This window comes from Dipodomys spectabilis, unplaced genomic scaffold (genome assembly GCF_019054845.1).
Source record: "Dipodomys spectabilis isolate Male_0828 unplaced genomic scaffold, ASM1905484v1 ptg000067l, whole genome shotgun sequence".
NCBI lineage: Eukaryota > Metazoa > Chordata > Mammalia > Rodentia > Heteromyidae > Dipodomys > Dipodomys spectabilis.
In genome coordinates, this window is record NW_024870744.1 from 7,292,256 (window position 1) to 7,318,331 (window position 26,076).

General features: G+C 56.5%; 1 protein-coding gene across 2 annotated transcripts in view; it reads left to right on the forward strand.

Moving 5' to 3' along the window:
• The window catches only part of Vav2 (vav guanine nucleotide exchange factor 2), a 148,177-nt gene that overhangs the window by 79,532 nt on the left and 42,569 nt on the right, over positions 1-26,076 (forward strand). For both annotated transcript variants that reach the window (XM_042680926.1, XM_042680928.1), the window contains exons 3-4: positions 687-745; positions 14,606-14,674. In XM_042680926.1, coding sequence (XP_042536860.1) covers positions 687-745; positions 14,606-14,674 — 128 coding nt within the window. The remainder of the gene's footprint in view (positions 1-686; positions 746-14,605; positions 14,675-26,076) is intronic.

Below are 26,076 nucleotides of genomic sequence, written 5' to 3' on the forward strand. Positions count from 1 at the left end.
AGCTGTGTGCGTGTGCGCACATGTGCCCCAGTACTTGGCCTTGAACTCAGGGCCTGGGGGCTGTCCCTTAGCTTTATTTGTTCAAGGCTGGAACCCTACCACTTGATCCATACTTCCACATCTGGCTTTTTGCTGGTTAGTTGGAGGTAAGAGTTTCCTGCCCAGGGTGGCTTTGAACCCTATCCTCAGAGCTCAGCCTCCTGAGTAGCTGGGATTGCAAGCGTAAGCCCTTGGGGCCTGGCTTGCTGAGGACTCTTGAGTGTGGTAGGTGAGGCCAGCTCACCGAGCAGGACGAGGTCTGGCATGCCGAGGAAGCAGAGCAGTCATTGCTATAGCTGATGTTGTGGGACAGACCTCCATCAGCCCGAGACTCAGCAGGGCTGGCACAGCTGGGTCAGGGTAGCTGCGCAGCCCTGGGCCACCCAGAGACGTGCTCCTCCCCAGGGGAGAACACCAGCCCTCAGCAAATATTAGTGCTGCGAGCAATGGATTTTGCACCATAGATACACTGTTGGTGCTAAATCCAAAATGCACGGCTCTGTGTCTCTTACCGAGACGAGAGGTGCTAAGCTATGTAGGTGTTTGGCTAACAGTTCTGGATCAGCACCAAACACATGGTTGCGGTTTGGGGCTGGGCTTTCTGTTTGCTTGTGAAATGACAGATGCTCTCTCCCTTGTCTCCCCAGGTCATCTCTGCCGTGTCCCGACTGTCCCTGCATAGCATTGCTCAGAACAAAGGGATCAGGTGAGCTCCAGGCTGCGCTGGCGGGGGTGGGGGTGGGGGTGGCCCACTAACGTCCACGCCACTCACGTGCCGGGTGGGATACGAGGAGTTTTCAGCGGCAGTTCTCTGCCTGTGCAGTGCGTGTTCACCAGGCTGCTGGAGAGAGGGCAGGGGGTGGGGGGAGTGGGTGCACTCACACCAGGGAAATCTCCCGTGCACGTTACTGATGGCTGCAAAACTGCTTTTGATTGAGGTAATAAGATCAGCAAATGAATGCTTTCACAGATCATTGCATATCTAATGCACTGCCCCGCACTGGGGCGGGGGTCCTGGCACGGTGCTCTTGGCCTACTGTTGGCCAGAGGCCTGGGGAAACCAGCCCAAGGGCTGGCCCCAGGGACTGTGGAGGCCTCCAAGGTACTGCCGCCATTGTGGGTGCTGATGCCTAAACTGAGGGCCAGGCGAACGGTCTCCATGGGACAGGTTCCAGGTCAGGTGGGGACAGAACAGAGGCTGTCCTTGTGCCCTCCTGGGTCTGGGGTCCCCGAGGATTTTGGCCAGCAAGGTGGATGAGAGGCCGCTCCCGAGAGGTGGGGGGGGCATGCCTGGCTCCAAGCATGGGCATCAGTGATGTCCCCTGGGACTCCGTGTACTCAGGCTGGGGTCCCAGTGCCACATGCGTGTTTGTGGGGGCTGCTGGGTGACTTGGGAGCACAGCTGCCCTGTGTCGTAGCTGTTCACTTGTGAGGAGAGAGCCACAGGGTTTCTCTTGGGATCCTGCAGCTCTGTGTAACATGAAGGATGAGTTCTGCATGCCCAAGACCCCCACTCCCAACTCATCAGTAGACGTACAGAGCACAGACTCCCCCCCCCCCCCCCCCCCCACTGACCAATAGACCCTTGGAGTGCAGAACCCTCCCCCTGACTGACCAGTAGGCCCATGGTGTGCAGGCCTCTCCCCCCGACTGATCAGTAGGCCCACAGAGCACAGAAAAGCCTCTGGGCTTGCCGTTCATTAGGGCAAGCAGAGCAGGTTAGACCAGCCAGTGAGGAAGGTGTGTGGTGTGGCGTCCAGAAGTGAGCCTGGATCATCCTCCAGCAGCCATGAGTGACAGCAGCCCCTGAGTGCTGCCAGCAGGGGAGGCCACTGTGCCCCGTGTGTGTGTGGTGCGTGGCCACCGGGCACCTCTTTTCCAGCTCCCCTCCCTGCGTGTGGCCTAGGCCCCAGGAACACAGCGCCTCACCAGCAGGGCTTCACGTTTAGAGCCCCCCCCCCCCGCCCCCGCCAAGGACGCATTTCCCTCTAAGCCCTGGGCTCGGGGAGTGTGAGTGGCAAAGGGGGTTTGTAGAGGATTCAGGAGGGCCAGGGTCAGCTAGCAATGTGAGAGGGTGAAGGCAGAGATGGGGTGCTCTGGCTGCCGACTGAGGAATGTAGGCTGGGCTGGACACTGAGGAAGGCCAGGCAAGGTCATTCTCTCCTGGAGCAACACATAGGCCCAGGACTGGGGGCTCACGCCTGGAATCCTAGCTACTCAGCAAGTAGAGATCTGAGGGTCATGGTTCTTAGCCAGCCTGGGCAAGAAAGTCCGAGAGGCTCTTATTTCCAGTTAATCACCTCAAAGCCGAAAGTGGAGCTGTGGCTCAAGTGATAGAACACCAGCCTTGGGCATAAAAGCTAAGGGACAATGGCCAGGACTGGAGTTTAAGCTCTAGGACCAGCACCCCGTCCCTCCAAAAAAGGACACAAAGGCAGTTTAGAGTTTGGGTCACATCCCACATAGGTAGGGGGTCCCACACAGGTAGGGGTCCTACAGAGATAGGGGTCCCACACAGGTAGGGAACCCACACAAGTAAGGGACCCACACAGATGGGGGGCCTGTGGGGTCCTTGGGGTGGTCACCAGGCTTCCTGCACACAGTTGTGTGTCAGATCACCTCCCATTCTGTGTCCACCCCCGTGGGGCCTGGTGGGGCTGAATGTCCCTGGGGACAGAGCTGGCTTTGTTCCTGGGACCGCAGGGCTGGGCCAGCCTACCAAACACTGTTTAAATATCGAGATGCAGTCCATGTGCCCCGAATGCCATCCTTTGGGGGTGAGGGTTTAGCAGCACTACCCCGGTCTAGCTTGCTCTCAGAAGCCAACCCTGTTTCTGGGAAGTGGGCGCCCCTGTTCCCAGTCCTGGCCACTCCTAGTCCATTCTGTCCTGTGCGGGACATTTGAGGCCAGTGGAGTCACACTTTGGGTTCTCCTGGCTTCTCTGGGCCACGGCAGGGGCTGCACTGCTTTTCTTACTAAGGCTGAGTCACATGTGGGCCTTTGCCTGGACAGGCCACCGTCGCTCCTGAGAACTGGACTGGTGTCGGCGCCTCCTGGCTGGGTAGGCAAGGCGCAAAGGTCAGGGGGCAAGGGTCAGGCTGAGGTTTGGGTGGAGAAACACATGAGCCAGAACACCCTTCTACATTTCCAAACAGATTCTCCGAGTACCAGACACACCCGGACCCAGATCTGAGTACCACAGAACGTTCTGAACTAAAACGACGAAAATAAACTGCTCACATGTCACTGGCCGTGTGGAGAGCGCGGTCCCTGGGCTTCCCGTGCTCCGTGGGTGCTGGGGATGGCCTCCATCCTGGACAGTCAAGATCCCCACCACGGGGCTCCCGCACGCCGGGAGGGCCAGGCACCCTGGGGGGGTTCAGACTAGAAGAACCCACAGCCATGGCTGACCGCCAGCCTCTCCCTGATGTTTTCCTTCTTGTCTGCAGTTGTCCGAGGGTGGCTGGGAGGCTGCTGGATGGAGCAAGGTCCTTGCTGGGTAGCTGGGATGGGGTGAGTTTGCCTCCCCCGTAGTGAGGGTGGCGCCTTTGACTTCCAGCCCTGACCTTGTTTCAGGAAGGTCTCAGTCAGGTCAAAGGTACTAAAGGCCCCTCAGCCAGCGGGCTTGAGTGGGAAAACTGCAGTCTGGAGAATATTCTGTGTACATCTCCAGAACAGTCTATGGCTTTCTGGGTAGGGGCTCACCTCCACCAGCGTCTCAGAGCTCTAGCCAAAGGAAGAGGTCCCTTGCCAGTGCCCGGTGCTGCCCTTGCCCACAGCTGCCTCCCCTTCCCCCTCTCCTCTCCTCCTGTCATACTCTCCCCCCTCACCCCCCCATTGTCCTTGCCCCCTAAGCTGCCCTCTCCCCTGGGCTGTCCTCCTCCCTCTGCTGCCCTCTCCCCTGGGCTGCCTTTCCCCGATTGGGGACATGTGGCTCCCTCCTAGAGCACCCCCCCCAACATGGTCCTGCTCTCTGGTGTCCACCCAGTGGGTACCATGCCTTTTCCCAGCTGGTTTTGTGTTGTGAATTCCAAGTAATTGGACTGTTTGGACGGGAAGTGGCAATTTTCATCTTCTCAGCGGCTCACATTGCCAGCAAGATGGTTTTAATTGACACAAGTGCCCAGGCCACCTGGTCTGATGTGTCTGCGGAGGGCCGGCCTGATGTGGGGGCCTGCTTCTCCTTTCCTTTCAGAACCCTGCGTGGTAAGTGAGTTCCTTCTAAAGGGGAGGGAGGCAGAAGAGTCCACCTTTGGATTTAGGGTGTCCAGGTGGGCATCTGGCTCCCAGGGCCCCACGCTGGGTCATTGGCCTGCTTCCTCTGTGACGCCGGCTCCCACACTCCAAGTCTCACTGGCTGGGGCAGTAACAGCTAGGTAGCAACTCAGCCTGGGCCTTGCTTGGGCCTCCAGGCTCAGGTAGAGCGAACCCTGGGTTCCAGGTCACAGGGACAGGTGGACAGAGGAAGCAGGTGGGGGTCAGAGCTGGTCCCCCTGCTGGTCTGCCCTCATCGACTTTGGGCTGATGGCTGCAGGTGGATCTAGGCAGGGAGGGGCGTGGACAGAGACTTTGAGCAGGGTGTCTGGGGGGGGGGGACCAGGGACAGTGGTGAGGGTGGCTTGGTGGCCTTCCTATGTGCGAGGGGTTTGTAGTAAGTAGCCAGTGGCTTCTGAGATTCTGGACAAAGCCCTTCCATGGCTCCATGGGACCTGGAGGCACCAGTATGGGGCTGCTGTGGAAGTCTGGGGGACAGTGGGGGAGCCCGGATGGTAGGAGGAGGTGGCAGTAAGGGACGGATGGCCAGCAGGAGGGGCTGGGCTGGCGGCAGCCAGATGTGGCCACTGGTGTGGGGCTGGCACCCAGTCAGCTCTGCCACACCCTTCCTTCCTTGAGCAGCCCTCTCCATCTCTCGGGGCCTGTGTGGTCTTTGGGATGGAGACAGGAAGCCCCTTTGGTGGGAGCGCTGTCTGTCCAGCCCAGCACCTCCCCATGACTGCTCCTCCCCCAGTGTAAACATTCAAGGGAGGCTGGGCATCTGTGGCTCACGCCTGTCATCCTGGCAACTCAGGAGGCTGAGATCTGGGGATCACAGTTTGAAGCCAGCCCGGGTAGAGAAGTCTGGACATAGCTCTTCTGGAGGAGAGACTCCCCCCCACCCCCATATCTGCTCTGGAGGCTCGTCAGTCAAATGGCTTGCAGGGTGCCACCGTGCACCCCAGCTACACCCAGAGAAGCTACCATGGTAAACTCGTGGGCACTGCCACCGTCAGAAGGGCAGGCCTTGGGCTTGCCCTGGAGTCAGGCAGAGTGCCTGCGGGAGCGGCCCTAGCTCCAGGCCCACTGCCAAGGCCAAGGCCACCAGGCTGACCCTTGTTTCCCAGCAGAGGAGTAAGCAGGAAGTATGTGTGTGGGGGGGAACCAGAGAGTCTCCAGCTGCTGTGTCGCCCTGTCTCCCTGGCAGCACAGAGAGGGAAGGGGTCTTGCCTGAGGTCTCACAGGGACTAGGTGATTACGCAGAATCCTCACTGCCGAGCAGATCCTGCCCTCCATGCCAACTCTGTGTGTCTGTGAAGGAAGAAGGCCAGCTCTTCACATGTGCTCTCCCGGGACCCTCTGCAGCGACAATGCAGGCTTGTCCCTCTTACTCTAGCTGGAGGGACATAAACCCAACAAGCTGGTTATCGGTGCCCAGCACCCAACACCAGGCAGCCTGGCTCTGGCTCTTATGGTTCTGGAGGTGGCTGCAGACCTGCGAGCCAGAAGGAGGCTGGGATCTTCAGAGTGCCTTGCTGAACCCAGTCAGAGCTCTGCCGGCCTGAGTCCTTCCTGGAGGACCTGCATGTGCATATGTGGACGCACATGCACGCACACACGTGTGACACACGCGTAGCTGGGAGTGAGCCTTCAGTTACTCCGCTGCCACCATGGAACTGGAGGCAGTGTGGGCTGCGGAGTGTTGAGCTGGGCCGCAGGTCCCTGAACAGACTCAGGCCTCAGCCTTAGTGTCCTCCTGTGGCTGCCACCTGTCATCTGTGGTCCCGAGACTCTTTACCACACCTGCCCACGGCCAGGTTCGGTGCAGGCTTGCCAGGCCTGGCCCATCTCAACCTGGGCGGCAGTCCTGTGTTGGGCAGGAAGCACGCTGCAGTGTTGAGTTCCAATCACGGAGGCACCCACAGGCTGGAGCCAGGTGGGCTGGAAGGGAAGCCGCGTTGTCAGCTGGGCTGTGTGGGTGACTCTGGTCATCCACGCAAGGTCCTGGGATTTTCTGTCAGATGGGAAGTGTCCTCTGCAGAGAGGCCACGATGGCGTGGCTGCAGGGGCTAGGCCTATATGTTGGGGGCGGCTGCCCACTGGGTCTCTGCTGTCCACCACATGCTCCCTGACAGGCAGGTTGGAAAACCAGAAGCACATCAGTAGAGCAGCTGAGAGATCACATTTGCCCACTGTCTGCAGGCAGGGCTGGGCACCTCACCCCAGGATGGGGGAGGGCAGGGAACTGACTGATGAGGTCAGCGAGTCCTCCTCTGCCTGTGGGGTTCCAGACAGGAAGGCAGACACAGCCTCTTGGGGATCCGGGGTCACTTGGGGCCTTTGCGATCAGTTCTAGGGTGTGTCCTCTCCCGTCTCCCATGGCCCTAAGTGCTATGAACTCCTCTCAAGGCTGATGCTCTACCTCTTGAGCCGTAGCTCCACTTCTTTTTGCTGCTTAATTGGAGACAAGAGTCTTAGGGACTTTTCTGCCTAGGTTGGTTTTGAACTGTGATCCTCCAATCTCAGCCTCCTAAATAGCTCAGATTACAGGCGTGAGCTGCCAGCACCCAGTTCCATAGGGTCTTTGGTTGGAGATTCTGGTGCTAGTGAGCACCTTCTCCTGCAGCCCACCCACTTTCTTCCTCTGCCACACTGACCCCTGAATCCCCTCCACCTAGGCTGCCGCCTTCAGTCCCTTCTTCCACAAATTGCGAGTGGCTGGTTTCTCCTTTCTCCTTTAACGAGTAAGTTAGCTGAGGCTGGCACTTGCATCCCTCGGGGACCCAGGACCACTGCACCTTGCCTGACTAGACTCCAGAATTCTAAACAGCAGTGGGACTTTGTTCTCCAGACCAGCCTCCTGCCTCCTCCAGGAAGTCCCCCCCGCTTTCCCCAGGCTGGGGCTGTCATCCCTGCTCTCAGTGCCTCCGTACGGCACCCCTTAGTCCTGTCCTGTGGTACCTGCGTGGTAGAGAGCAGTGGCCTCTCCCCTCCCCCCGCCCCATGCCGTGGGCCTCTGGACTGACTGGTGGGTTCTTGACAGTGGTCCGATCCGTCTGTCTCTGGGTTTGTTTTGACAGTTGGGGCAGTTTAGCAGAAAGCCGTTTTTAATAAGCAGGACCCTGGGGCTTCAAGGCCTTCCCACCAATTAGGAGGCTTGCCCAGGTGCCCCTGAATAATTAAACGGGCTGCAGTCCTGGGGCTGCTGCTCCCCATGTGCCTTTCAAGTTTGCCTGGCAGCTGATTTCCCTGGCACATGGTACCAGAGGCTGTCATCCAGTTCCTGTGCTGTGTGTGTGTGTGTGTGTCTGTCTGTCTGTCTGTCTGTCTGTCTGTCTCAGGGCTCCAGCCACTGCAGCCAGCCTCTGTTCTCATCTGGCTCCTGGCCTCCCTCTTCGCTTGCTTCGCTGAGGCTGAGGCTGTGGCTGTGGCTGAGGCTGGGCGTGGTCAGTGTCGGGCTCATGGCTGATTCAGATTCTGGTTGTTAAGGACACAAAGCCGAGTTGGAGCTACTGCTCTCGGAGACTGGGAGTGGAGGCACGGGTCTTATGGCAGATTGACTCGTGGGATAAGATGGAGAGTCACATGCCCCACCGCATAGTGGACACTCACAGGTCGTGGACTGTAGCTTAGGCCCTTACAAGCTTTCTCTCAATCTACACAATCACACCCACCCCCTGTTCTGCAGCTGGGAGAACTGGGGCTCCGCGAGGCAAAGCCAAGGCAGGTGTTTCACCTGCAGATGGTGTCTGGCTCCAGGGTCCCCCCTCTCCCATCCTTCCTCCCCAATGCAGTGAGTCAGAGGCCATGGCTGAGTTCACTTCAGATTCTCTGGTGTTCAGTTTTTGGGTTGGTGGAGGATGGAGCCGAGGGCAGTGCTTGGCTCTGGGCCTGGCTGTTGGTGGACAGCGGCTCAGGGTGAGCGGACACCTGGTCTGCGGGCTGTGGGAGGGACATCCTGTCTGAGGTGGAAGAGTTCCTTGGGAAGCAGGCCTGGATTGGACTAAAGGAGCAGGGGCGGCCTCTGCCAGATGGGGCCAGCCTCCTGTGCTGCCCTCCAACTGGATCTGAAGCTCATGAAAGGAGGCCTGCAGGGCTGGAGGCTCAGGCTGCCCTTACAGAGTCCTTGAGCTGCAGTTCCAGACACCAGAGCCCCCACGGAGACCCACACTGGAGCGGCTGCGCCCTCACCCCTCACGGAGGCACCGTGAGATGTGAACACCTAGCTCTCTCCCTCGGGCCCTGCTCCAGGACCTGCCTGGGGAAGGGTGGCTGTTGGGGCTTTTCTTTCTGGCTACTTGGTCATAAAAGCCAAGTCGGAGCAGGTGCTGGTAGCTCACACCTGTAATTCCAGTTGCTAAGGAGGCTGAGATCTGAGGACTGTGGTTCCAATCCCATCTGAGCAGGAAACTCTGTGAGTCTTCCCCCCCCCCCCCCCCCCCCCAGTTGTGGGGCCTAAACTCTGGGCCTGGGCGCTGTCCCTCAGCTCTTCTGCTCAAGGCTAGTACTCTATCACTTGAGCCATAGCACCACTTCCGGCTTTTTCTGCATATGTGGTGCTGAGTAATCGAACCCAGGGCCTCATGAATGCAACGCAAGCACTCTACCACTTAGCCACCTTCCCAACCCCTCTATGAGACTCTCATCTCTAATTAACCACCAGAAAAACCACAAATGGAGCTATGACTTCAAGTGGTAGAGTGCTAACCTTGAGCGAAAAGGAGTTCAGGGACAGCACCCAGGTCCTGAGTTCAAGCCCCATGACCGATTCCCCCCCCCCCCCCCAAAAAAAAAAAAGCATTCAAGTTGGGCACTGTTGGCTCACACCTGTAATCCTAGCCACTCAGGAGGTCAAGACCTGAGGATCAAAGCCAGCCCAGGCAGGAAAGTCCTCTGTGAGTCTCTCATCTCTAAATAAACCACTAAAAAGCCATAGATCTATGGCTCTAGTGCTGGTCTTGAGTGAAAAAGTGAAGGGACAACACTAAGATCCTGAGTTCAGGACCGGCACACACGCACACATGCACGTACACACACATAAAAGTACACACACAAACATACACACGCCTGTATACACATACACATGTGCATGCACACACACACATCTGGACACCAGTTCCTCAGGGCTCCCCAGGAAGCAATCCCAACCATCTGCCTCCTGCTGAGGTCCTGAGGTTCAGTCAGGCCTGGCCTGTGTTCCCTGCCCTCAGCTCCGGGGCCTGTGCCATCTGCTCTGCTGCTCGTCCAAACTCTGGGGTCTCTTCCGTACCGCTGGAGGACAGTGGCATGTACAGGCACTGGGCAGAGGCCACAGTCCACTGATGTTACCTGTCCCAAGGGAGCCTCCTGCGTGGATCTCAGCTGGGAGGTGAGCTGTTCTCCACAGGAAGTCTTGACGGCTGGCTCAGGACCAGGAGGGAGGAAGCAGAGAAGGGGAGATCACACTTCTTTTGTTCTCTCTTTAGGGTTTGGGCCCACGCACCCCTTCACGTGTTCCGTGTTCAAGTCTTCATACTCCGGCTGGAGACTGTCTGGTTCTGGCATGGGGTTGGGATTGTTCTGTGCAGGTTTGGCTGTGCGGGGTCACAGCAGCTGGATGCCACGGTGGACTGTGGGGTGGGAGGCCCGATAGGTTCAGAGGGAGGCCAGGGTGCTGTGGAAGCCTGAGGGGGAGAGCCCCTGCTGGGCCGCGGTATGTCGAGATTTCTCACTGGACGGTTTTTCTGCTTCCTGTGTGAGTATCTGTGTCGTCTTGGCATGGGTGTAGGGGCAACCCTGCACAAGGACATGAATTTTCCTGGGGGACCTGGCCAGGGCTGACCACTGCTTGAGCAGCTCAGGACAAGTTCTGTGCATTCACTGTGGTCTCTGGGAGGCAGCTAGGGATTGATGAGGATGGAGCGGTCTGCTGTCAGCTAAGAAGAAGACGGACTAGGTCTTACGGCAGGGTGATTCCGGCTGTGACCTCCAGCCCTGTCTTGGCCTGGAGGCTGCAGCTGGTCGGAGCTGACCCTTGCTATGGAGGTGTCCTCAGTGTTGGTCAGATGCAGGGCAGGGCTGGCTGTCCATCCTAAGGCCCCACTCTGCTAGTTGTGTGTGGTTTCCCACTAGTGCTTCTTGAGATGCTTATTCTATCTTAAATCCATCCATCTGTCCACTTGTCCATCCTCCCATGAATCCAGCCACCTGCAAACCCAACTACTCTTCTACCACCTGTCTAGCCTGCTAGACTTTTACTATCCGTCTACCATCCATCCATCCATCCATCCATTCATCCATCCATCTTTCCACCATCAACTCCTAACTACAACTCATCTATTTATCCATCTACCCAATAATTAACTTTCTCCATCCATTTATCCATCCACGTACCCACCCACTCACTCACTCACTCATCTATGAGTCCAGCCTCTCATCTATGAGTCCAGTCTAATTGTTCACTCACCCATTCATTCACCCAACCCATCTACTCAAGTAGCTATCTGCCTATTGATCTATCTATCCACCTGTACGTCTATCCATTCACGCATCCATTTATCCACCCACCCATTTATCCACCTCACCCAACTACCCTTCCCACTGTCTACTGAGGCACTTATCTGTCCATCTGTTGGCCCACCCACCATCTGTTGGTTCATCCGTCCACCCCATTCTAGTGGTAGAGCAGGGCTGAGAGAGTGGTCAAACCTTCTCACATGAGTGGAGCTGCATTAAGCCTGGAGAGATGCTAGGATCTGGGTGCATGGGAGGGCAAGGCAAGGGCTGAGCTGTGCATAGACCGGAGGTGGAGTAGGCATGGGGGCTGAGCAGAGAGAGAGGACTGGAAGGGGGCCAGCTAGCTTGTACAGCCTTCACCTCATCATAAAGATCCCCCCCCCCCCCGGCTCTGAGTCCTATATGGCCCTGGCAGGCTGTCTCTCTCTGCTGTTCTTCCCATCCTGGCAATCGGCTTGTCTTTGTTTGGCTGTGACAGAAATTAATTGGATTTGCAATTCCACTCTCTAGGGCCTTTGTGGCCCCACACAGTGATGCTGGAATTTGAGTAGTAAAGGTTTTATGGGCAGCAGTATAATTTTTCTCATCTTAACAGACTTGTGTTTTGTCTCTGCTGGGCAGGGCAGGTGAAGGAGACAACAAGAGGCGCAGAACTGGGATACTGGAAGAGGCAGAAATTTAGGAAAACCATTCATGCATGCTCATTTCAAGAAATTGAGACCACAAATCTTGAGATTACTATTGTGTTATTTTGGTGGGCACCAACTCTGTGTGTGTGTGTGTGCACGCGTGCGCACACGCATGCATGCACACTGATACTGGGACTTGAACTAGAGACCTAATTGCTATCTATCCTGTAGCTTTTTTTTGCTCAAGGCTGGCCATAACTCTACTTCTGGCTTATTTTTGGTGGTTAATTGGAGATAAGGGTCTTATGAACTTTCCTACCTGGGCTGGCTTTGAACTGAGATCCTCAGATCTCAGCCTTCTGAGTAGTTAGGATTACAGGTGTGAGACACCTGTATCTGTCTATAGCAGTCAATGCCCAGCGACACCACCTTTCTGTTAGGAAACCAAATGCAGAAATGCTCTTGGTGAGCAGGGCTCAGAGGCTGTAATGATGTCTCCAGAGCTAATTTTCCTGGATGACAGGAAGTAGCCCAGATGAGACTGATACTTGAGGTTGGAGCAGATTTAGCTTCTGTGTACTAGTTGGAAAATATATGTTAATTTGAAAATGAAAAAAAAAATTCTCAAGCCAGGTGCTGGTGACTCATGCTTGAAATCCTACTTCTCAGGAGGCTGAGATCTGAGGATCACAGTTCCAAGCCAGCCCGGGCAGGAAAGTTCATAGACTCTTTATCTCCAACTAACCATCAGAAAACGGGAAGTGGCGCTGTGGCTCAAGTGGTAGAGTGTTCGACTTGAGCTGAAGAGCTGAGGGACAGTACTCAGGCCCAGAGTTCAAGCCCCATGACTGACAAAAAAATACAAAGAATAAAAAATAAAGTGAAAGTTTGGAGAGAGTGGACATGGCTGATGTGACATTTGGAGAGAGACAGGACCGCGGGGAGTCTGTTCTGAGAGTGGGGTTTCAGCCTGAAAGGGAGAAAGCACTCTGCCTCTGGCGTCCAAGTCAGCCTGGATGAGTCTTTGCAGCCTCTTCTCTGGTCACTTGTGTGGGGACCAGTTCTTTGGCTGGCTGGTAGGTAAGTTACCACACTGGCTGCTCAGCCCTGTGCAGGGCTCTGCGTCGGGATTTGTGCTCTGTCGTATGGTAGGGGAGAATGAATTCCTTTAGGGAATTCCTTTAGGGTCTCCTGCCAGCCAGGGCATCATGGTGGCCTGTGACCCGAGGATACATGCCTCCACCGTCACGGTGATGGGTGTGAGGCTAGAGTGGCATCGAGGAGAGGGATGGAGCCCACCGGGAGAGTTCCATCTGGAGCACACTGTCTCATCTGTGGGCTACTGACGTTGGAGCGATGGGGTCGGGGGCACACAGACCAGAGGCCTCAGACTTGAGGTCCCATGCAGGTCTGTGACACAGCACGGTTGGCCTGGGACTGCAGCCCAGCTCCGTGCACTCTCCCAGCCCCTCAGCCCCAGGGTGCGGCTCCCCACCTCGCTGGTGGAGGGCAGTCCCTGTCCTGCTTGAATGTCTGTGTCCTGTGACTGTCAGCCTGACCCCTGGCGAGGAGACACTTCCCACTGGCACAGAGCAAGGCTGCTGTCTTAGAACTGGCCTGTGGGGCTGCAGGGAGGTTTTTGTTTCTTGTTTTTTGTTGGTTGTAGGGCTTGAAATCTGGGCCTGGGCGCTGTCTCTGAGCTCTTCAGCTCAAGGTGAGCACTCAGCCATTTGAGCCACAGCACCACTTCTGGTTTTCTGGTGGTTAATTTGGAGATAAGAGTCTCATGGCTGTTCCTGTCCGGGCTGGCTTTGAACCGCGATCCTTAGATCTTAGCCTCCTGAGAAGCTAGGATTATAGGCGTGAGCCACTGGGGCCTAGCAAGGTTGGATTTTTTTAAACAGGCAAGTGTCTCTCTGAGAGATGCGTGGGCTTGGCCTGGCCTCCCCCAGGCTTCCTGCCTGGCCTCCCTCTTGGTCTAATGGTCCCTTGGGAGCCTGTGCCCAGCTCCCACAGGGTGCTCTGCCCACGGGAGCCTCGTCTGCTGTAGATGGTGGCGAGAAGGTGAAAATTCGGGACAATAGGAAATGAGTCATTGCTTCTTTCCATCCTGCCTAGAACCTTCGCTGGTTATGAGTTCAGTTGACACAAGAGAAAAAGATTTTAATTTTACACATGCATGCAGGAGTCCCTTGACAGTATGAGACTTAAGATGGGGGCAGGTGGTTCATTGGAGATATGAACCTCATGGACTTTCCTGCCTGAACTAGCTTCAAACTTCCATCCTCAGATCTTAGCCTCCTGAGTAGCTAGGATGACAGGCATGAGCCACTGCCTCCCAACTCTGTCCTCTAGGTTTTGACAGCTTGGAGGCAGTTCATTTGGTGGGGTCCTCCAGTGAGGAGATGGTGGCCAAGACAGCCACAGAGGCGTCAGCTGCCCTGGGGTGCTGGCTGGAGGGGGTGCAGTGTTGGGTCAGGCCACTTAGGGACACAAGCGGTCCAGGACGGAGGGGTCAGTGCAGTGGTGCAGTTGTGGCGTGCCCCTGTGGCTGTGGTGACAGGAAGGACCTCTCCCTTGACATGTTTCTTGGTGACCAGAGCTTTCCAGTCATGGCCTTTAGACCAGGTCTGCACACCGCGCCTGCTTGGAGCCAGGAGGAGACAGCAGAGCCTCACACTAGGGCAGCTGAGACTGGTCTCAGCCTGTCAGGGCTTGTCCTGACTATGGGCTGGACCCTGAGGACTGTGCTGTCAGCAGGCAGGCAGCCTCCCTGAGTTCCCACCACCCATGTCCTCCTGGGGGAGGGCAGCTGGTGCTGGCCACCTGTCCCCCCACCCCGCATTGAACAGTGGGGTGTCCAGGGTACCCTACATCCAATTTCCACAATGTGACTGCTGTGCAGGTGACAGCAACATGGTGACAAAAGACAAAAGCCGGTGCTCCCTCCTCCTGCCCAGGACCCTCATTTGCTGGTGGGATGTGGGGGGTCTGGGGCCCCTGGAGGGGCTGATTCCCATCTGTGGCTCAGGGCTTCCCCCTCAGCCCCTCCCTGGTGTTCAGTGTCTACTGCCTGCAAGCCTGTGACGCTCTCCAGGGCCACACAGGCCCCTGGGATCGATTGGGCAGGCCCCAGGCCGGCCAGCCGTGGATCTGCAACTGTCCTCACACCTCCTTCTCTCCACAGGCCTTTTCCCTCAGAGGAGACCGCGGAGAGCGACGATGACGTCTACCGCAGCCTGGAGGAGCTGGCCGAGTAAGGAGGGAGACGGAGGGCACAGGGCAGGGGTGACGAGAGGTCCCCGGGACCCAGCATTCAAGGGGAGCCCGGCACCACCCTCCAGGCAGAGCTGCCCTTGGCTGTGGCTGCTTCTCAGTGTCAAGCATGGGCAGCCCTAGAAGGCCACCTAGAAGGCCTTCTAGAAGGCCACCAGCTTGACTGGTGGTAGAGACGGTGGCCACAGGTCCTGTGGGCTTCCTGCACGGGGCTGGGGGGAGGGGAAGGTTCTTACTTCTGTGGAGTGGCAGCAGTCGGGGAGATGTGTCCCCATCTCTTGCTGACCCCTCGTTACCTACATATCTGTCTCTCTCTAAGGATTTCTTAGCTACACCTGCGCACAGCCATTTCCAAGCTGTGCTCTTTCTCTAAAGGGACCTAAAGTCCCTGGCGTAGCTCTGCAGGCCTGTTGTTGGCAGGGAAGGGCCTGAGGCCGGGCTGAGCTAGGATGCTGGGATGGAAGACATGAGAAACTCCATCCTGTTGAGGAGGGATCCAACGTACCCAGCCCTGGGCTTGTCCCCTGTGTCCCCCGGGCAACCCCCCCCAGATGCTCATTGGAGCCCCTCTGGGCTTCCTGACCACCTGCCTGCCTCGTTCTTGTCTGAGACAGTGTTTCTTTGTTCCTAGATAAACTGTGCATTCCTTCTGGGCAGCCTCCTACCAGTTCTCTCTCCCCCTTCCTCTCAGCTCAGGCTGGGCAGGGGAAAGTAATGCTTGGTTATGCAGCTCCCTCCCTGGCTGTGGCTGTGCCTCTGTGCTGGGGATGGGGCCCGCCTCACCCCCGAAGCTGCCCCTAGGGCACAGTGAGTTTGCTCCTGCAGGATCTCTCACTATATGAGTGCAAAGGCAGCCCAGATTCAGCACAGGCAGCTACCTGGCTGCCCAGTCTTGTGCAGTTCTGTGAAATAATTTTCCAGAGCGAGCCTAGCCTAGCCACCACCTAGCAGGCGGTCACAGGGTCTACGGTCAATCCACAGGTAGGACATCTGGTCCACCCCTCGTGGGTTACAGAGCACCCCAAAGGGGGAGGAGCAAGGAATGGCATGCCAGGGCCTGGGGCCTTCCTCTGTCCAGACCCCACTGCACCCCGGCCAGTCTCAGGAGTTGGAGAGAGACGTAGAAAACTTCACAAAGCGCGTATTCCGACACCTAGGGCCTCCGTAGGGGCAGGCGGACCCAGTGGGGAATGGAGTCCCAGGGCCAGCGGAAGGAAGGGCTCCCGGAAGAACGGGCCCCAGGAGGGAGTCCAGGGGCCTGGGGCCTGTCCTCTGCTCCCCGTAGAGGCAGTGCTTACTGAGCACAGGGCCGGGATTCTGCTCCCCTCCGCCTCCCTCATTCCTGGCATTCTTCACCTCAGAAATGTTTCTCATCTTCCACATCCTGGTCTTCAGGGCCCCTGCTCTGGGAGGCCTCCTGTACCCCACCTGGCTGGCATCGCCACCCACAGCGCCCCCACCCTCAGCGGGCCTCTGGTCATCTAGGGAACATAGCAGGATTAGGCGGTTAAATGTCTCTTACAAACCAGTAGTTTCCAAAGCCAGCCATGGCAACCCAGGAAGGACGACAGCGTTGGGGGCCAGCGCGCCTGCTCCCCACCGCACAGCTCCAGGTGACGCCTGCCCACCTGCTTTCTCCACTTGACAGAGAAGGAAAAGCTCTGAGGAAGAGACGTCACTGACCCGTTAGCCACAGAGTGCCCCCAAGTCGTGCCCCGAGAGATCTGGGAGACAGACCAGTGCTGAGGGTGGATCCTGTGGTACCATCTCTCCTAGACCTCCACTCTCAGGCTGGGGGTGTGTGCCTTCCACAACCAGGGCTGCAGGTTGCTGTCCTTCTCTGCTGGCTACGAGGGATGCTTCTGGAAGGCACAGATCCCCAGCCTTACTGGCCTCTGGCAGGAAATCTCCTGAGTGTGAACTGGGCACACTCGCATCCCAGTAGGGGGCAGATGCAGGCCAAGCAGGCCCCTACCCAGTGGCTTGTAGGACATGTTCAGCTTGAGGATTTGTAGCAAAGCCTTTTGTTGTTGTTGTTGTTGGTTGTGGGGCTTGAACTCAGGGCCTGGGCGCTGCCCCCAAGCCTCTTTGTGCTGCAAGCTACCACTCTACCACTTGAGCCACAGCGCCTTCTCTGGGGTTTTGAGTGGTTCCTTGGAGATGAGTCGTCTCGGGGACTTTCCTGCCTGGGCTGGCTTTGAACCGCGATCCTCAGAGCTCAGCCTCTGGAGTAGCTAGGATTATAGGCGTGAGCCACTGGGGCCTGGCTAGTTTTGAGAATTTTTCATATGGTGAATCAGGCCTTGAGCCTGGGAGCTCCCCCCCCCCCCCCCCCCCCCCGCGTGCCTTTTATTTGCTCTAAAACAACATGGCATTGGTCTCCTGGCAAAATGAGTTGGGGATATGTGGCCTTGCCCAGCCCAGTGGTCTTCTGTGACATTACGAATGAGCCTTCTTAATCTTTAGGATTGCAGTTACTGCAAAAAGCAGACCATAAATTACAGGGAGGGGAATGAATTTGAATCTTTAACTTGCGGTTTTGGTCCCAGTGGCTCTAGTTTAATAAATTTTTCATGTTCTCCTTTCACTGAAAATCAAGATTTCCTAGCATCCTGTCTCTGTGGACCTGGTATTGATATTTAGCTGTTGTACAAGCAGATCTGCCATTTCTTACCTACACTGTGCTGGAGAGGGGAGGGGCGGGCAGGGCGGCCGGAGAGAAAGGCACAGACATCTGGGAGGGCAGACCAGACCAGTCCACAGGACTCTCCTGGCCACCCCAGCCTCAGATCCGCATGTGGGCACTGAGTCTCAGAGGTGGCCTATCTCTTCCCCCAGGGCGCTTGGTGGGTGTGGGTTTGGACCAGTGAAGGACTGTGATGACTAGTGTTCGTTCATTCATCAGTCACCTGGTTTCTAAGCAATGTTTGTGCAGAGGGCCAGGGGGCTGGAGTGTGGAAATGGAGGTGAGCCAGCCCGTGGCCTGGGACCTTACACTGTATGGGGCAGGTGGGAGCACACAGTGTGGCGGGGCTGACGAGGGGTGAGCACAGGCTGCCTCTGCCCCCTGGCCCAGCGCTGGGTGTCTGTTGAGGGCGGAACCCCATATCCACTGTAGGCTCTTCCTACAGGGGCACTCTGGAGCCTTCACTATACCTAGGTTCCCTTTTCTGTACCTGCCCCGTGGAACCACTAGGAAGGCGGATGCTGCCCTTGGGTTCAGGGTGAGCTGGGGCTGCCATAGGCTGTCAGGAAGAACTTAGGTGTTCAGCCAAGTCATGTATGTGATTAGCCAGGTCAGAAAGTAGAAAGGAAAAAGTGGATGATGATGGTGATGATGATGATGATTTGGGGTACTGGAGTTTGAGTGTGGGGCCTCACAAATGAGTCTGGTTTGAGCTGATCCTGGCCATGTGGAAGGCATAGGAAAAGGAGGATAGAGGTCTGAGGCTGGGCCAGGGTGAACGTGCGATGGTAAAAATGAACTGTCATGAATAGCTAAAGCAGTGGCTCACGCCTGCAGCCCTGGCTACTCAGGAGGCTGAGATCTGGGGATCATGGTTCAAAGTCAGCCTAGGAAGGAAACTGTGAGACTCTTTATTTCCAATGAACCACCAAAAATCTGGAAGTGGAGCTGTGGCTTAAGTGGTAGAGTGCCAGTCTAGTAAACATGAGGTTCCGAGTTCTAAACCTGAGTCCTACAAAAACAGCAACAACAAAAGAATAATATGTTTCATTGAGCCTAATGGATCTGTGGCAGACATAGTAGACCGGCCGTCTTTTCTGACACACACATTCTCTTGACTCGGGGCGTGGTTTTCCCTCAGCCTGGTTCCAGTCATCCCTACAGGGTGCCCTGGCAGCCCTGGCCTGGGCTAGCGTGTGGCTCAGAGGGGCCTGGGATCCAAGCCACCCTCCCAGGAGCAGAAACACCCCCCCTTCTTTGTGAACAGCTGCATTGGACTAGGGTTAGTTTTCCAAGTTTTCTAAGCCGGCCCTTGAGATCACGGAATAATGTGTAATCAAAATAATAAGAGCAGCTGCTTGAAGAACACCAACACAAAAATATAGCCACTTAAAAGTGCTTTATTAAGCAAAAGAAGCCCAAAAGGAGAGAGGCCTGTTTATAAATTGCTCTAACCATCACTACCTTGAATTTGCATAACGGCTGCTCTGGGGGCAGGGAGACTTAGGCACCGCAGGAGCCCGAGGGAGTGCTCTCACTGCAGGACCTCACGGGTGCTGATGAGGGCAGAGTGCCGAAGGAGAAGGAGGGCCTCTGTCCACGCAGGAGGAGCAGGGACCCCCCACCTCCCCAGGCTGCATGCGGGGCTGCGTGCGGGGCGGCCTGTCGTGGCCTGGTCCATGGCAGCATCCTAGAGCTTGGAAGGGGAGGCCCCGGAGCCCTAGGCCGCTCTGCTACATCGCCACAGGCAGGGATCTCAGATGGGGCGTGGCCGCTGTGTGGGCAGAAGGCCAGTGCCATGTACAGCCTGGACAAGCGTCTGCCTGGGCTCAGGCTGGCGTGGCCCGCGTGGGCCTTGCCTCGTGTCCCTTCAGCTCCTTTGAGGGCCCCAGCTTCTGTCCGCAGTGGTGCTGTCCTCCTGGCTGTCGCTGTGAGCGTCCGGTCTGTGTGGTGGCCCTGCTCAGCTTGGCTGTGACGTCATTGTCCTTCCGTGTGATTGTGCCACAGCAGGGACCGTCATTTGTCTGCCTGCGTAGGAACGTGCTTCATATGTCATGAAACACCTCCGCAGCTTTCAACACCCCGCGTTGGCGTCGTTGGGGGTCATTTTGAAGGTGAATGGGTGGACAGGCGCTCCTGGCAGGGCGGAGCGCTCCTGTGCATTTGGGGTGTGTAGACGGCTGGCAGTAGCCTGGGAATGGCCCGGACCCCGGGCTTCGGCCTCTCTGTGCAGCGCCCCTTAACAGCTGAGCACCAGGGAACAGAGAGTAACTCCCTGCACCCTGCCTGGAGCCCTCATCCCAACCGGAGCCCCTCTCTGCCTACCTTGCCCAAAGCCAGTGTTTACAAACTGCCCCTGAGTTCTCAGGAGCCCAGCGTTACTGGGGTGCGGGGTGGGGGGCTGAGTGGCCAGGGTTTGCTTTCTTCAGCACCATCCATGGACAGGGCAGCCTCCCCGTGGCCTGCAGCAAACACAGAGCACACGTGTGGCCTAATCTGGGCTGCTTCTTGGCAGCCTATGTTTCCTTCAAACCCTGTTCCAGGGTGTCTTGGTCCTCAGGGTATGTGAGAGGCCTGACCATGGGAACTGATCACATGGAATGCCTGAGGCCGGTCTGCAAGGAGCTTGCCTCTGCCAGGTGTTTTCTGTCTGTACCATACTGAACACAAGGAGACTCTGTGTGTGTGTGTGTGTGTGTGTGTGTGTGTGTGAGAGAGAGAGAGAGAGAGAGAGAGAGAGAGAGAGAGAGAGAGAGAGAGAGAACATGTGCTTGAACTCAGAGCCTGGGTGCTGTCCCTAACCTTTTCACTCAAGGCTGTTCTGTTGTTCTGCCGCTTAAGCCACAGCTGTACTTCTAGCGTTTTTGTTTGTTTGTCTTTTGGTTGTGGTAAATTGGAGATCAGAGTCTTCTAGACATTCCTGCCTGGGCTGGCTTTGAACCGTGGTCCTCAGATCTCAGCCTCCTGAGTAGGTAGAATTACAGGAGTGAGCTGATGGTTCTGGGCTGCCCAGCGCCTTCTTACCAGACAGGGCAGGAAGATGGAGCCCTACACTGGCTCAGGGCTCACAGCTGCTAAGGGTAGAGCTGTGTTTGGTTTGTCTGATGCAGAAGGCCATCACCTAACTACCCTGTTAGTGAGTCTGCCTCTGTCCCTGGCATGAGGTTGGCACCTGGCACCTTTGTGGCTTCAGGTCTGAAGTACCCCCTCCCCCCCAATCAAGTGGTGCCGCACTTTGTGAGTCCAGGAAGGCAGGCAGATTCCTGGAGACGGTGCTGCCCGGACAGCCTTGTGAAGGACAGACTCTGCCAAAACAGGGACTCACCAAACTGCCCTGTCCGCCAGGCCCAGCCCTGCCCAGTCCCGAGCCCAGTGGGGTCTCAGCCCTCCTGTGCGCACGGCCCAGCCCTCCTGTGCTTTGGTCTGCCAGGGGTGGCTGCAGAGCTGGGGAGGGTGGGACTTCCTCTCCACCCTCTGGGTCACTTCCATGGTGGTGGCTGGTGGCCTCGCCCTGCCCGCTGCCCTCGGTCCTGTCCCCACACTCCTGCCTGCTTCTCCCGCATGGTGTGGTTATGGCGGGCCTCAGCTGTCCCTGGCCTGGGCCTTGAGTAGCCTCCCCATTACGGGTGTACGCGGGGCAGCCCCAGCCCCGCTCTGCTGAACATTCAGTGTGTGCAGCCAGCGGACAGGATGCCCACGCGTCTCCACCTGTAATAGCTAGTTCACTGCGGTGCTTTCGGGGCCAAGTGGCCATGGGGGCTCTCTGCTCCTGTGTCACGTGGTCTCTGCAGGGCACGGAAGCAGAGTGGAAGGGGCGCCTTAAAGACAGGCCCAGGCCTGCTGCTGTTCTCCAGCAGGCAGCAGAGAGCAGCTAGCTGTGGCTGGGCGGTGGTAGGAGGGGGTAGAATGGGGTGGGGAGCTCAAGGCACTCTCCTGTCACTTTGCAGTCAGCGCTGACTTGAACCCCCAGAAATATGGCTGTAGAGAGCCAGGCACTATAGTTCACACCTGTAATCCCAGGTCCTTGGGGAGGAGTACAGTGTGAGGCCAGCCTGGGATATGTGTTGGGAGGGACTGAGATCCCATCTTAACCAATGAGCTGGGCATGGTAGAACACAACTGTATCTCCAGCTATGTGGACTGCAGGCAGGAGGATTTTGGTTCAAGGCTGACCCTACACAAAAAGCCTGAGGCCCTACCTGAAAAATAACTAAAGTGAAAAAAGGCTAGAGCGTGGCTCTGTGGTAGATCACCTGCCTAGCAAGTTTGAGACCCTGAGTTCAAACCCTAATGCTCCTCCCCTGCCCCAAATGTATAATGCTTAGAAATGAGCAAGCATATCATAGCAGTTGTACTTGTTTAAGTCCTGTGACCTATGCGTCTCCTGTACTGACTGCTAGACTCCTCTTCATTCTACAAAACCCATCCCAGTGGTGATCTCCAAGCAGCATCCTCATCCATGCCAGGTGGACCGAGTGTGTCTTCACCACTTGTCTGATTTGTTCCAGGTTCCTCAGAAGGGACATGATAGGGCAGCACATCACTTGATGACCTGGGCCTGGCCGGGGTGTGTGTGTGTGGGGGGGGGGGGCGGTGATGAGGAGCAGTGATCGTGGATGGGTTTGTTCTGATCCCCAGCCTGCCAGGCCTGGTCTCTGCTTTCATGAAGGCCCTGAACCTGCCAGGCCTGGTCTCTGCTTTCATGAAGGCCCTGGACGCCACAGGCAGGCCTTCTGGACACCACAGGCTGAGCTCAAGGCCCATCTTGTAGTTGAGTGAGGAGATAAGGCTGGGAGAGAGGAAGTGCCTTGCTGGTCACAGAGCAGGCTAACATGACAGAGGAGGAGCCATGTGCAGGGCGGGGTGGGGGGGAAGGGGAAGGAGACCTCCCTTGGCCCCAGCCCCGTCCCCAAGCATCGACCCGCCACCGACCCCCCCCCCCCCTCCCGCTCCCCAGTCCTGAGACGAACCACTGCCCGGTGGCACCGAGGCCCAGCGAGGACTGATTTCGTTTCCTTAGTAACAAGTTCCTTGCCAGCCACAGCCGGCCCGGGGCCGCGCGGCGCGGCGGGCACCGGGGAATGCCAGGAGGATGTTTTATATTTTCTATAAATGCCAGTGTGCCAGGACCAGAGGGCAGAATTGATCTGTTTGTTTCCTGTGGTTTTGCCAGGCTGGGGAGGGGAGGCCTGGGCTGCCCACGGGGTTCATTCTCTGGGCTGGGCCATTCTGGCCGACAGGGAGGACAGGGATCACTGCTGGGGCTGAGCATCACTGCCGGGGCAGCGGCGGGGGCGGGAGGAGGGAGAGGGCGGGAGCAGGGAGGGGGTCCCAGGGCAGGGAGGGGCAGCTGCGGCCCGGCCCGGTGCAGGCCTCTTCCTGCGTTCATTCTTGGCTTTTCTCATAGTCAGCAGATCCCTAAATCCTCAGAAGCCCACAGCTGGGCTGTGACCACCTCGGCACCAAGTCCGCGGGCTCCTCGCATTCCCCCCAAAACCAGAAGTGCCTCCACACGCTGCTGTTTGAGGCTGAGGCGTGGCTCAGTGGGAGAGGACTTGTGTTCCATCCCTAACACTGCGAAAACCCAAGGAAAAGTGTGTGTGTGTGTGTGTGTGTGTGTGTGTGTGAGAGAGAGAGAGAGAGAGAGAGAGAGAGAGAAATAGAGTGTGTGTGTGTGTGTGATAGACTTGTCAGGGTAGCTTCCAACTGTGATCCTCAGAGCTCAGCCTCCTGAGTAGCTAGGATTACAGGCTTAAACCACAAGCTGCTCAGTGCTGTTTTAATAAATATATTTTGAGTCTCAATTTTCTTTTTCTTGGAAAAAAAATTTTTTTTTGGTCAGTTGTGTGGCTTGAACTCTGGGCCTGGGCGCTGTCCCTGCACTTCAGCTCAAGGCAAGCGCTCCACCACTTGAGCCACAGCACCACTTCCAGTTTTCTAGTGGTTAATGGGAGATAAGAGTGTCACGGACTTTGCTGCCCAGGCTGGCTTTGAACTGCGATCCTCAGATCTCAACCTCCTTAGTAGCTAGGATGACAGGCGTGAGCCCCCGGCACTCAGCAAAAAATACTTCTTGACCACTTCTTTTATTTCCCCCTCTTTCTTGATGCACAGTGAAATTTTGGGTTCTATGAATTTATAATGTCTAAGAACATTATAATGTGCAAGTCTGCATTCTCAATGCTCATTGACCTGAATTAAACAGTGGTCGGGAGAGTGTTTGGTGTAAATGCAGGTTGGCATCAGCGCGGGTAGGAAGTCCGCTTCTGAGCGTTCCCGTGGCACTGTGCGGAGGGGTCAGCCGAGGACGCTGCGGGGAGCAGAGTCTCCCGCCAGCTCTTGGCAGCCTCGGGTGCTCAGAGGCAGGCACGGGGGCTGCAGGGCTGTCTGAGGCTTCACAGCCCCGAGTAACATGCTGGCCCCGGCTTTCCCGCTGCGTTTAACCCCAGTGACCAGCAAATTAGGAGAAGTGGTGCCAAGTGATGTGTGAAACTCTGAAAGAATTGGGGGTTTCTCTGGGTGCCAGTGGCTTGCACCTGTAATCTTAGCTACTCAGGAGGCTGAGATCTGAGGATCATGGATTGAAGCCAGCACGGGCAGGAAAGTTCATGAGACTCTTATCTCCAATGAACCAGCAAAAGGCTGTAAATGGAGCTGTGGCTCAAGGGTTAGTGTGCTAGCCTTGAGCACAAAAGCCAAGAGAGTACATGGCCTGGAGTTCAAGCCCCAGTACTGGCACTAAAGTAAAAGAAGAAAATCAATGACTCCTTCGAGTCCTGACTTTGGGAGGGAAAGGCCGGCTCAGGACGAGATGGTGAGCACGTGTAAGGGTGGCCCCCTTGAGGTGTTCCATGTCTAAGTTCTAGGGCCTATCCTACTCTGGGTACATGGATGTGGGGCTTGGAGCCCCCCTGAACCTCAGTCACCCATAGCTTCTCCATGGGGGTCTCACGGTAGAAGAGTGGGGGCTCTGGCCGGTGAATGGAGACCTGCTCGCTCACCTCTCTGCCACTCAGGTTACCCTGCTGCAGAATGGGGTGCTGGGGGACTACAAACCCTGCATCCAGGTTGTGACTCTCCCCTGTGATGTGGTCAGGCTAACTTCCAAGTGGCTAGCCATTACAAAGTGTGTGTGTGTGTGTGTGTGTGTGTGTGCGTGTGTGCGCGCGCGTGTGTGTGTGTGTGTGTGTGTGTGTGTGTACACGCACGCACATGGGTGTGTACTCACTGGACACAAGTCAAAAGCTGAGAGAAACTGGAGAAGTATTCCCATGAGGGACAAACGAGAGTGGGGCCCTAGCATCTGTGGCCTTGTGCAGACAGCCGAGGCCAACCGGCCAGAGCTCCAGCAGACCCCTTGAAGGGCGCACGCTCGTGACCCCTTTGCCCACCACCAGATCCCACCCCGGAGGTTCACAGGTGAGAAGATAGGGAGATGGGGCTGGTGTAGGGCCCAGAGTCCAGGAGCCCAAGAACCAGAGTCCCCAACATCCACAGGCAGAACATGAGGCCCCGCTCGAGGGTAGGGCTAAGGCCTTCCCTCCCCAGCCCCTAGGAGTCACATCCAGGAGTCAGGCTTTACCCACTGTCTGGGCACCGCCTTGCCCATCCAAGTTGACTATGAAATGAACAGCCACAGCAGGTGTATAAGTACGGTCAAAGGCTCAGAAGAAAGCACGTGGCAAGTCACTGGACAGGGGGCACCGCGGCAGACACGCGGGGATTGCTACCGAGGGTCCCGCGCAAAGTGTTGTCAGTTGCAGAGGTTGCGGGTGGCAGGGGAAGAGTCACCGTGCTTGAGACGGTGTAGTGGAAATCACACCCTAAATAACAAGAGAAGGACAATACGGGCGACTTGGGAGTCCCAGAAGGAGGAGAGATGAAGGAGGCAGATAAAGCAATTTATTTAGTTTTGTGCTGACACTTGGGCTTGGACTTACAGCCTTGTGCGTTTGCTTAGCTTTTCCCCTCAGAGCTGGTTCTCTTATCTGCCACTTGAACCATATCTCCACTTCTGGCTGGTTAGATGGAGATTAGAGTCTCAGATTTGTCTTTCTAGGCTGGCTTCAAACCCAAACCCTCAGCCCTCAGCCTCTTGAAGTAGCTGGATCACAGGCACCAGCGCCTGGCACCTAGCTAGCTAAAGAAATTTAAAGAGGCCACAACTGGGAAGGTGGCTCAGTGGTAAAGTGCTTGCCTTGCATACATGAGGCCCTGGGTTTGATTCCTCAGCACCACGTAAGCAGAAGAAGCCAGAATTGGAGGTGTGGCTCAAGTGGTAGAGCTCTAGCCTTGAGCTGAAGAGCTGAGGAACAGTGCCCAGACCCAGAGTTCAAGCCCCACGACTGACAAAAAAAAAAAAAATTGAAGAGGCCAATACTTGTTAAATTCTAAAAATGTTCTGTGATTGAACTGTACACTTTCACTGAGAGAGATTAGACAATTGGTAAATCAGTCTTCACTAACCTGGAAATGAATGGCCATCAAAATACAGGAAGAAAGTGCAGAGCAAGCTAGAGACCGGTGGAAGGATCACAAACCACACAGGATAAAGCAGTTGATCCACAAGATGTAAAGAACTCCTAGAATTCAACGAGAACAAGAGACAATCTTTAGAAATGAACCAGAGTCTTGGGCCAACCTTTTTCAAAGAGAAAGATACACAATAAACACAGAGAAAAACCTCAGGGTCAGCG